The 11,855-nt window shown below is 49.5% G+C and overlaps 1 protein-coding gene across 3 annotated transcripts in view; it reads left to right on the top strand.

Moving 5' to 3' along the window:
* Nucleotides 1-522: 522 nt before the first annotated feature.
* Nucleotides 523-11,855, top strand: part of TGFB2 (transforming growth factor beta 2) — an 80,119-nt gene continuing 68,786 nt past the window's right edge. For all 3 annotated transcript variants that reach the window (XM_045983642.1, XM_045983641.1, XM_045983643.1), the window contains exon 1: nucleotides 523-1,383. In XM_045983642.1, the coding sequence (XP_045839598.1) occupies nucleotides 1,038-1,383 (346 nt within the window). In that variant the 5' untranslated portion in view covers nucleotides 523-1,037. The remainder of the gene's footprint in view (nucleotides 1,384-11,855) is intronic.

Here is an 11,855-nt window from a genome sequence, read left to right as displayed (position 1 = left end):
CTGGGAAAGGGTGGGAGTCCAAGGGACCCCCTCGTAGCCCCTTTCGGATTAACACTGCCTAGGCAGTGCGTCCCCGGGGCTGACGGCAGCGGCCGCAGCTGGTCGTCTGTTGCCGGGTTGGCGTCTGGAGCGAGAGCGGAAGGAGGAGCAGGAGAAGGAGGGAGGTGGAGGCTGGACGCGTCTGCGAGCGGCGGCACGACGTGGAGTAGCCGGGCGGGTCGGCGCGCGCCGGCCGGGCTGTCGGCCACCGCGCGCAGCTCCGGGAGCAGGATCGTCGCCGCCTCCGCTGCCGCCGCCGCCGCCGCGGCCCGCGCAGGACCCAACCGAGTCCCTAGCGCCGCGCGGAGCGCACCCGCCTCCCTGTGGCGCGCCGGCTCGGCCCCAGCGCGCGCACAGGCGCGCGCGCACACACACTCACTCACACACTCACACACGTGTGCGCTCTCCGCTCCGGAGCCGCGGCTGCTCCTGCTCTCAGCGCCGCAGTGGAAGGCAGGGCCGAACCGCTCCTTCTTTAAATACTTAAATTACCGCCCGGCCAGCCTCGGCGGCCCCCCGCACAGCGCTCCCGGCGCCCCTCCCGCCAGCTCGCCTGCTGCCAGCCCCGGGACCTTTTCATCTCTTCCCTTTTGGCCGGAGGAGCCGAGTTCAGATCCGCCACTCCGCACCCGAAACTGACACACTGAACTCCGTTGCCTCCTCTTAAAATTTATTCCTGCCTAATAGCCACTCGTCTCTTTTTTCCCCCTCATCTCGTCGCTCCAAGAAAACTTTTTCTTACGCCCCAAAGTTAGAGTTCCCCTTGCCCATCGTGTATTACTAATTCCACTTTTGGAACGACTTGCATTTTCTTTTTAAAGGAATTCAAGCAAGATACCTTTTTCTATTGGACGTTGACTCTCGATTGTTTGCAAAAGTTTCGCATAAAAAAAAAATCTACCTGATCTGTACTTGAGAGTTGTTGGTTTCTTATTTTTTTTCCTTAGTTTTTTTTTTTTTACTTTTTTTTTTTTTTTAATTTTTCCACCTTTAAAAAAATGCACTACTGTGTGCTGAGCGCTTTCCTGCTCCTGCATCTGGTCACGGCCGCGCTCAGCCTGTCTACCTGCAGCACGCTCGATATGGACCAGTTCATGCGCAAGAGGATCGAGGCGATCCGCGGGCAGATCCTGAGCAAGCTGAAGCTCACCAGCCCCCCAGAAGACTATCCCGAACCCGAGGAAGTGCCCCCGGAGGTGATTTCCATCTACAACAGCACCAGGGACTTGCTCCAGGAGAAGGCGAGCCGGAGGGCGGCCGCCTGCGAGCGCGAGAGGAGCGACGAGGAGTACTACGCCAAGGAGGTTTACAAAATAGACATGCCGCCCTTCTTCCCCTCGGAAAGTAAGTACTGTTCTTTCGCTTCCGTTCCCTGAGGCTTAGCGCTGCCAGAGGCTCTCGGAGCCGCCACGACTCCAGGGACGGCCCTTCCCGCTCGGGGTCCCGGGCTGCGCTCCGCTCCCCGTCCCGGTCCTGCGTCCCACCCACCTCCTTGCCAGTTGCGTGCCTGAGAGCGTTAGGCTTGCAGTCGGCGACTTTCGACTTGGGTTTCTCCATGTCTCCCTTCCCCCACGCCTCGGTCCTGTACGAGGCGTTACGCTCCCCTTCTGGCCCCTGAAAGTCTCTTCCCGGCCACCAGCCAGGACTCGGCCCCCCTCCTCTGTCAAACGCGAGGCGCTTCCCGGGGCCGAGTTAGACCCGGACGTCTCGGTGGGCTTGTTTCCTTCGCCGCGGGCGGCGGGGACCCCACCGAACCGGCGCACGAAGGGTTAAAAAAAAGTGGCTCAAACCTAGCGTCTCCGGAAGGCGCCCCTTTCCGGGCCGACCTATCAGCGGGTTCCCCAAGCCTTCCCTATTGTCTCTAACGCCCCTAAAAACGTCAGCATCGCCAGGACAAAACCCGATTCGGAGACCCCTCCGAAAGCACCCCCGAACCCCCAGGTCCTGGACCTCCTGCCACAGCGGGGTGCTTCCACCCCCCCGAAGGCGAGATCTTGCCACCTCGTCCCCTCTTGATTTCACCTGGAGTGGCAGGAAGGACCACTTCCCTTCTGACGACGTTAAAAAACGTGTTTTACTTCGCGTTATTTTTCAGAATTCCCTCAGACCTGTCTTCTTAAGATCGCTGGTGGAGCAGATCATTTTCCTGACGGGTTTACCGTTGATCTTTCCCACTCTCGAGCCCTCGGCTCCCTGAGCTTTCTGTGGCTTCCTTGCAGTTACTTCGGTGTGTTCCTACATCTCACAGAGAGTAGAAGACAGCCGAGTTTTTTGTTTTTGTTTTTAATTTTTTTAAACTGGCTTCTCCGAGGGCAGCGTCCTCAATACCAGGGGCAAACAGTAGCGACGGGCGTGCAGTGATTGATGTGCGGTTCCTCTGGGGGGAGGGAAGAGGACAGTTAGCAGAGAATGGTTTCCAAGTTCTTAAGAAAAAAAAAGAAAGAAAGAAAAGAAGCATCCAGTGATACCTGAGAGGGTTAAATACCAGGAAGAAGAAGAAGAAGAAGAAAAAAAAAAGCTTCAGCATTTGCCTATTCCAAATCCCAAGTCATAAACTTTTTCATTGGTTGCCCATTTCTCTCCTCCCCTTTCCATGCCCTATATACTTGCTGGCTGCCTTCACAATGTCTCTGTGTCTTGCCTAAATAGATAATATGGCCATCTTGGTAGTTTTCGCCTAGAGGTTGTAATTGCAGGGTGGGACTTTTCTTTTTTAATATTTATTTTTAGTTCGACAAGTCCTAGTTCTGTGACTTGCCATGTCTTGGACTTGACAGTCTCAGCATGTCAGCCCGTGGATTTCACTCCAGTCTTCCCGGCCACCTTTCTTTTCTGCTGCCCCTTCTCTTCTAGTCCAGGAGCAGAGCAGATGCGGGAGATCCCGGCAGGCAGGATGGTTTTGTTATTGTAATCAGGCACCGTCCACAACAGTGCTGATAACTACACCGCCCTGGTTTTTCCCCTCAGGAAGTAAAACTTTCTACCTGGGGTGGAGCCAGGGAGATATTAAGAAAGCAAGTTTGCTGTAATTGGTCCAGAATGATTGAGACTAAACAGAGAGTTGAGTCAGTTTGCTTTCTCAAGCACGTGGATCCTTTCTCCTGGCACTTGGGCAGGCGGGCAAGTAAAGTAGGTTATATAGAACTTGAACCGTGTTTACCCGCGGAAGTTCGGATGAATTGCCGGCACTCCTACAGACAGGAGGTCTGATCTCTTCCTCCTCATTAGACGGGTGTGGAGAGAGCCAGTTACTTAAGAGCGCGTTGATTATTTGTTCTTTCCCCCATACCTCAGTCCAAAGAGCCAAGATGATCCTACCTGGGACAGTGATCCTCCCCAAACCAGAAAAATTCTCAGAATGTTAGGATTTCAGAGGATGACATCTCAGATCGGTGTGTGGATTCTCCACGACATCCCACCTCCAGCCACCAAATAGATTAAAAGCTCTGATTGGTGCAGTGTAAAAAAAGTATACTGTCAGTTTTCATACAAAGAATACCGGCTTCTATGGAAGTTTAGGGGCAGAAAGGCATATTAAGAGCAGACTGGATACTACTGTGCAAGAACTGTGGATAATTTTATAGAAAGTCGGTTAACTGATTTTCCAGCACTTTCTAGTTATACTGGAATATAGTGAACCCTTCCCCCCCCAAAAAAAGGAAGAAAAGAAGAAATCATTCCACCATATTGTAAAGGAGCAAATTGAAAGTACAGCATTGGCTTATATACCAGCTTACCCTCTTTAGGACTTTTCCACCCAACTTTTAACTCAGGCGTCACTGAAGTGGCTGAAGGGAGGGAGTGTGCCTGTCATTTCTTGCAGTGAATCCGACAAGGGTCATAAGCCCCAGAGATGAAGGCATGGGAAAGATCACTGGTTCATTTTTTACCACCAACTTATTAGTGTTTGGGGAGTGACTTCAGCTCAAATATTACAAATATGCTCTAATTATACTCAATGAGCTATATATCATTACAGATCGCTGATAGCCCTTTGTGGGACATTTTATACAGTTCAGACTACATATTTTTAGCAATGTGGAGATCTAAAAGTAAAAATATAAGAGATATTGTATATGCCCTCAGGCATATTTTGTTTTAAATATTATCCTTGGCCCAGTATACTGTATAAATACAGTAAATATGAATAGAACTGGCCGGGTGCCAATCTCCAAGGATGAATTTTAGTCAAGAAGGTATTTATGGGATATAAATAATACTGTGTCAACATTTAAAGAAGGGGTCTGATTAGTTTTGAATTTATTCATATTGATCTTTTCACATGCTGTTAGTTTAAGGCTCAAAGTGGAGTTATGCTAAGGTTTACCGATAGTTTCCCCAGTGGGCATTAGTGGACGCCCTAGTCCTTTTGACATGCCGTCTGCCGTTGAAGGACATCTGTTTGAAAGACACTGCCCAAAGCTTTAGAAATCTTGAGAGTGATTCCCTTCACTAGAGTGAAAATCCAGATGATGGACAGTTAAAATCCGTAGAGGCTTGGACAGTCAAAAAAAGAAAAAGAAGGAGAAAGTTTCCTTTTCTATCTTTCCTCATTGTCGCAAACGGAGCAGTGTTGGGGTTCTAACAGGTGGTGATTTTGCCCCGCCCCCACCTCCCGGGGAACCTGTGGCCTTGTCTGGAGCCAGGTCTGGCTGTGATGACTCATAGGGAAGGTGTGCCACAGGCACATCGTGGGTAGAGGCCAGGAAAGGTTGCTAACCATCCTCGAATGTACAGGACAGGTTCCCCCCACCCACCACCACCAGCACAAACATCAAAGAATGGTCAGCAACGTGCATGTTGAGAAGCCCTCGCAATCAGAAAGTTATGTTCCTTAGATGGGAGTATGAATTAGACCATTTTGTGTGGTGGATACTTTATTATTATGATCCCAAACCACCTAAATTGGAGACCTCAAAACTTCCCATTCATTTAGCCTAAAAAATGATGTTGCCCCACCCATCAGTAACTTCAGTCAACAGCAACGTGATGTTAGAACAGAGAAAAAAGAAGTGAGAAGTTGTCTTGGATTTTCCTTGCAAGGAAAATAAGCAGCTCCTGTTAACGAGGAGAGGGATCTCCATCCTAGACAACAGAAGAAAGTAAATAATGGTGTTGGTTTAATCTAGCATACTGAATTAGATAAACCAATATAATACAGCCTGAGATATCACAATGAGGTTTCCTTTGTAGCTGTTTCACACGAATGTTAAACCTTTAATAGCACACAATCCCTTTTCTATTTCTCTTGTAATTTTCCAAGTGAAATCGTGGAATGTACTATGAATACCAATAGCACTGTGGTTCTGGGGAATTTGACTTAAGAGTCCCTTCATGGACATGGCCTTCTGTACACAGATTGCTGGACTATCAGCCAGCTTCCCAATGAAGGAAAATATTAGCCATTGTTGGAACATCATAGTATTTTTTGCTTTATATCCAGGAATTTTATTTTTTAAGATTCTCTGTGTGAGGATGTGTGAGAAAGAAAGAGAAAGATCAAAGACCATCGGTTTTGATCCCCTTGATTTCTACAACGATTGAGTTATTAGTGCACAACAGAGCTGACTTCAATTTCTGCATTTTTATTGTATCATTGCCTGTACTAACTCTCGTGCCTAACTGTGGTTCCAGTCAACTTGGGTCCCATTCCTCTTTCAGGATTTCCTCTCCCTTCCTTCTTTTACTTTTCAAAGACTCTGGAAGGGTACTGCTGATGACTGAAGCAGCTGGGCAGGCTTTGTTGCCAAGTGAGAACAGCCCGCAGAACACCCCCCCCCCCCCCCCCGGCAGGAGTCCCCGGCCCACGGAGGCTGGGCTTCCAGAGGCTAGAGGGGGCAGGTGGGGACCCCCGACCTGGCCGAGGGACCTGCAGCCCTCTGTGTCTCCGCAGCGACCCCTGGGGTCTGCTCACGGAGCTGCACTCTGTGAATTCCGGCTTCTCCCTGGTGGGAAGACGCTGATGTAACCCAGTCGCCGCATCTTTCATATAAAGATATGAAAGAATGACAGATCATTTTTCCTAGAGGAAACGGAGACGCGAAAAAAAGGGCTAATGACTCACTGTTGATCCCACATCAAATCTGGGTTAGCACCGAGGAGGTCACCGACTCTTAGGCCTTCGCCCAGAGATTACAACACAATTCGGGCTGCATATTTAGAAGGTTAGGGAAACAGTGGAGGAGCCCGGCCCTGGGCGAGCGGGGCGCGAGCGACCTCCGGGTGGGACGCCGCCCGCCGCTGCCGCCCCTGCCGCCCCCTCCCCCGCCCCCCTGTCTGCTCTGGGGTAGTAAGGTGAGCAGCCTGGGGCAGAGGGACCGTGCGCAGGAGCTCGGAAAGCAGCCCTTTGAGCTGTCTTGAGGCCGCATTTCCGGTCCTGACGGATCCTGGAGAGGCTCGGGACTCGCCAGATGTGCTCGCTCGGCTCGGGGGGCCCCCCTTCGGCTGCGGGGTGCATTCCACTTTGCAGACTCGGAACAGCGTGATGAAATGCGCCTCTGGCCCAGATAAACAAATGTTTCCATTGTCCTTTTGGAACCATATGGCGTGCCTTTGTTTTTTAATACCCTTTAAACGAAGATAGTTTTAAACCTAGGAATTCAGTGTTCTCCAGGTATTTTAAATTTAATAACAGGCTAAGGATTCCTTGAAGGGTTTGTTTAGACTGAAAGCTTGCCCCCCCCCCCCCCCCCGCCCCCGTCAAACTCGCCTCCAGGGGAGGGGTTTTGTTGGTCATTTGTTCCTTTTCTAACCTCTGATGCCCGGAAGTGGGTGTGGAGCGGCCCTGGCCGTGACCACCACCTTGTGTGCGTCCTGGAGCGCTCCGTGGCCTTGGCTACCCCCTTGACCTCTTCCCCCACAGCCTCGGAATTGCCTCCTTTTTTGCCTTTCTGGAATATCCGCATGCATGGCAGTTCGCCTCACTTCACCAGGCTTTACTTGGCTCACCTCTATAGATGAGGAAGGGAGCTGTTTCCTAGGGTGACCCAGGACCAGAGGCGTAAGGAAGCACCTGGCCCTGTGCATGGCGCTCAGTAGGCCTTCTTGGCAGCCATCGTTCACTGAATCTCAAGCATCACTGATTTTAAGATGCACCATTATTCTGTGTGCCACCAAGCAAAGAGTAACGCTGATGATTAATTATGACATGCCATGGGTTGTAAGACACATAAAGAGAGGTATGTTAGAGATAGTACAGTGTGATTAGAAGTGTTGCTCTGGGAAACACTTCCACTAGCCCGGCATCTCAGGACACTTTTGTAAGTTCTACTCAATGCATGTTTCTGTTGCTTGCTTGGATTGGTCTTTAAGTGACCTCTGCCACTTACGGGACTGGGAGCAGAGACCGGAAGTGCCGGTCACCCACCATGTCTAGTACTATCTGTGCTCCTATAAGAAGGCCTTGAGAATTTAGACCTCTTAGGTAACATTTCAGATTTCTTAAGAGAACCTCCAAGACCTTTCAGGGTCCGATCCCTCCTTGTTCAACCCCACCTCTTGCTAAATCCCACTCTTGCTGAGCTACCCTCCAGCCACATCACCTTCCTGGCCTTTACCCTAACGGGTCATTTATTTTCATGCCTCCAGGCCTTTGTGCTGTTTCTGACATTGGAGATTCATCTTGTAATACCTCCAAACATCCTTCGAGGTTTCCTCAGATGCCAAAACTTGATTTCCCCAGTCATGTGAATCTGTTCATCCTCTGCCCTCCCACAAGACTGACAGTCATCTCTAAAGCAGCCTCTTTTCTTTCGCTGTTGGTAAAATCTAGCTGGGGTCCAGCTGTCTTCTTCGTTGATTTGTAAATGGTCTCAGAACAGGAGCTGACTCTTACAGAAACTAGCGCATTAGGCTTGCTGTTACGTACCTCGTAAATGAATGAGCATTTCCCTTTAGAGGATAAGATGGAACCAGCGGATGAAAGCTCTATGGTTGCTAAGCATCAGGACCAGCAGATGTAGAGAGAAGAAATCTACTCACCTTCATCATCAGGGAGAATGTGCCCGATGGGTCATATCACTGTGGATCAGCAACACTGGGTTTCTCACACCCGTATATTTCCTGTTTCCATTTTTACAGCCAATGGGGAAAGTCCTGGTGAGACTGATGGTGGCGGCTGACCTTCACTGGTTATTGATTGTGCCAAGCACGGTCTCGGATATTTCACCTGCATGTCCTCACTGATTCCCACAAGCAACCCTGTAGAGTCCGTACTAGGATTTACTAGCATTTTCCCTGTGACACACGAGAACATGGACATAGCTATTGCTATCCCGGATCGCTGATTGAGAGTAAGGCTCTCAGTAACCACAAAGAATCGAGACCCTAAAATAGAGACCAGGAAATGGAGAGCATGACTTTCCTTTTCCTCTGGCAAAATGATGTAGCCCATCCATTCAAGAGTGGTGTCTCCCCTCTCCTCCCAGGAATTATAGACTTAAGCTCTGAATTCGTTCTCTATGAAAAGCAGTATACCTCTGAAGCCTGAGAGACAGCCCTGGGTCTTTTCCCCTGCCTTTAACATATTCAACTCTTCTCACTGCATTTGGTTGATACAAAATTTATGATTTATCAGGTCCCTGATTTGGGTCGTTAACTGCAACCATTTCTTCACAAGAGTTTTGATAAGTTTGATTGACGGAGGATTCCTTTGTCTCCCTCAGAGAACTAATTTATCGGAGAGGGCAGGCTGCTTGTGGCACCGTGAGCATGGGCTTTGGAGCCACACAGACCCAATAAGGAAAAGGAGTATGAATAAGATGGAATTGCACCAAAAGAGTCTCAGAGACTGAACGGGAAGAGGTAGCACCAAGGGCAAGAAGCCCCGCTCCAGGCCGAGGGCAACTGTTAAAAAGTGATCTTGCTTTAATTAGCGGAGAGGCTCTGTATTTCGGTGATATGAAAGCATGCATATGACTCACACAGCATTCACCTCTTTATCTCTCTTGGTTATAAGGTCTGAAATCCAGTGAAGGAAAGGAGGGGATGTTGTCCCTAAGAGGCTAACATGCAGAGGCTGCTTCTGGGTAGCCTTCCGGGCCTGGCTCGGTCCTTCCTCACAGGTTTTCTGTCTCCCTCCACCCCTCCCCCCAACCTCTCCCAGTGAGAGTCTGTGGAGAAGGAAGCGAGGCCATTTGGACTTAAGGCTGAGCCAGGTCAGGCAGCCGCAGTCAGACCGTGGTGGACCTCATTTCACCTCCCCAACCAAGAACCGGCCACAACAGTTTCTTAGGTCAGGTGATTCATTTTTTAAAAAGGCCTCAGCAACAAAATGACATGAGGGAGTAGAAGTCTCAAGGAGGAAGATGGATGACAAGAAGAGGAGAATGAGGTCCAGTGTCTGAGGGTTTGAGGAGGAAATGAAAACGTGGAAGGTGATAGAGAAGAGATAGAGAGGAGAGGCCGCCTCGGGCCTGGGTGGTTGCTCACAGCAAGACGTACTCCACGTGAGGTAGCGTCCAGCCTTCCTGGGGTAGCCCAGTGAGCCCGTTCACTGGTGTGAGAAAACACTGCTGTCCGAGAGGAGGTGAGCTGACTGGATTTAGCATCTGTTAGAAGGAGGGAAAGCCCCCTGGTCCTGAGAAAGCTATGATTCGTGGGCCAGGACCATCCCTCCATTCTCTCAGATGAGCCCTTGGATACGTTACCCCCTGACAAGCTAGAAACGTGGGGCCTAGATATTCCTTGAACCACAAGGATTTGAGGAACTCCAGGCAAATGGAAAATGCTTTCTGGAGGTTGTGAAGCCCTCGAACCTTCTGAAAATAGTTCAGATGCATTTCTGAGCTCCCCAGGCAGCTGTTTGCCCTTCTGCTGGCGTGTTCCCTGCGTTTCCCTGGGAGGGTGCCACTGTTCCTTCAGGCGGTCCTTGCCGCCTGCGTGTGGGTGACTGGGAAGCAGCAATTCCCGAAGCGGACACACGGGGTTTCTGAAAGAAGAGCCCTAGAGCAGCTGTTTGAGACTCCGACTGCTTTTTTGGGAGATGTTGTTTGTTTCAGGAAATACTGTAGCATCTTTCCAGTCTCCTGAAAGGAAAAGAAAAAATGTTGTGACTTAGACCTTGGCTCTGTTCATTTGGCTTTCCCTATCTAAGCCACACCACACTGACAAGCAGCACATCTGTCTTGACAGGCTCGTTCACACAGAACTGCTCATTCATAACTGGAGCTGTCGTAAGAGTCCTCACTGGTTACTTCATCTTGCGAACAGGAATGCAGGGTTGGGTTTTGAGAAAGACCCTGAAATCACCGCAGATCCAGGGGCCTTTGCAAATCTTTACGGAAGCACCATCTAGAAGAGAACACTGCGCGTTTTCTTCGTGTCTTTTGAAAGCACAAAACTACTGATGGTTGTCCAAACAAAAGTGGGAATTTGGGGGGAAGTATTTAATTTTTAAGTTTTTTTTTTTAAATATTTATTTGACAGAGAGAAATCACAACTAGGCAGAGAGGCAGGCAGAGAGAGAGGAGGAAGCAGGCTCCCCGCGGAGCAGAGAACCCGACGTGGGGCTCGATCCCAGGTCTCTGGGATCATGACCTGAGCAGAAGGCAGAGGCTTTAACCCACTGAGCCACCCAGGCGCCCCTAATTTTTAAGTTTTGGACACATTTCAATGTTGGAAATTCAATGCTTTTTTATTTTTTATTTTTTTAAAGATTTATTTATTTATTTGACAGAGATCACAAGTAGGCAGAGAGGCAGGCAGAGAGAGCCCAATGTGGGGCTCTATCCCAGGACCCTAGGATCTTGACCTGAGCCAAAGGCAGAGCCTTTAACCCACTGAGCCACCCAGTCTCCCCTCAATGCTTTTTTAGACCCAAATCATCAGAGATTATTTTCTCTATACCAGATGCAGCAGGGGCTTTGTCATTCCTTCCATGGGGGGGGGGGGGTTGGTTCTTCCTTGGTCATTTATTTTCCTATCATCTATTGGCTTAATCTCATTTTCCATTTCTGCTTTGACATCTTAGTGATAATACCATTGAAGTTGTTGCTACTTGCTTTATAATCAGCTCTTACAAGTAAGTTGCTGGCTGGCCAAGCACCCAAAAGAATGGGGTGACTTATTCAGATTCCACTTTAGAAGGAGAAATAAAAAATCACAGACAGAGGACTCCCTCCTTCCTCCTCCCCACCAAAGATCAGTGATTTGGTAAAGGAACGGCCCCTTCTGCCCTTCTGAGTTCTGTTTGGGCTTTCTGAGGGGAAATGTTTCCACATCCAAGCTCATGCCTCGGCATCTGGGGCTCTGGATGGTAATGAGAAAGGAACAGAGGCGGGAGTGGGCCGGAGTTCCTGGCTTTAACTGGAAGTAGCTGAGCAGACGCAAAGCTGGATTTTGGTGACTCCTCGGGTTCTGAAGCATCCGTTCCCACCTGTAGATACGTCTGCTGAAAAATCATGTTGATTTGAACAATAATTTAGTCATTCGTTTGTTCCCTCCTCACCATAGAAAGCCTTGGGTTGTTACGTGTGTTGACAGAAGTTACTGGTCAGACCTATGAACTACATCCGGAACTGGGGCTGTTTCACCCACTAAGCTCTTCTCCCCCCGTAGAATAAGCCCTAGAACGAGGTGCCTGGTGCTAGCTTGTCTTGGAGAGAGACGTGTTTCAGGAGAAATCTGCTGTCACAAAATATCACCAGCAGCAGTGGAACTATGTGGAGAGAGTCATGTCTAATTTCATCAATTCTTTGGCACTGGCATCTGATTCTAGAAGGAGGGTCTTGAGCCAAGCTGACCCCGGGTCATTATATGTTCAGGATCAGCAGCTGCCCTTTCTCAGTAGCATTTGCTGGGAATTCTCTAAGTAAAGT

Source organism: Meles meles, chromosome 17, assembly GCF_922984935.1.
Source record: "Meles meles chromosome 17, mMelMel3.1 paternal haplotype, whole genome shotgun sequence".
Lineage (NCBI taxonomy): Eukaryota > Metazoa > Chordata > Mammalia > Carnivora > Mustelidae > Meles > Meles meles.
The sequence above is the reverse complement of the archived record's forward strand: the minus strand, read 5'-3'. Positions and strand labels throughout refer to the sequence as shown.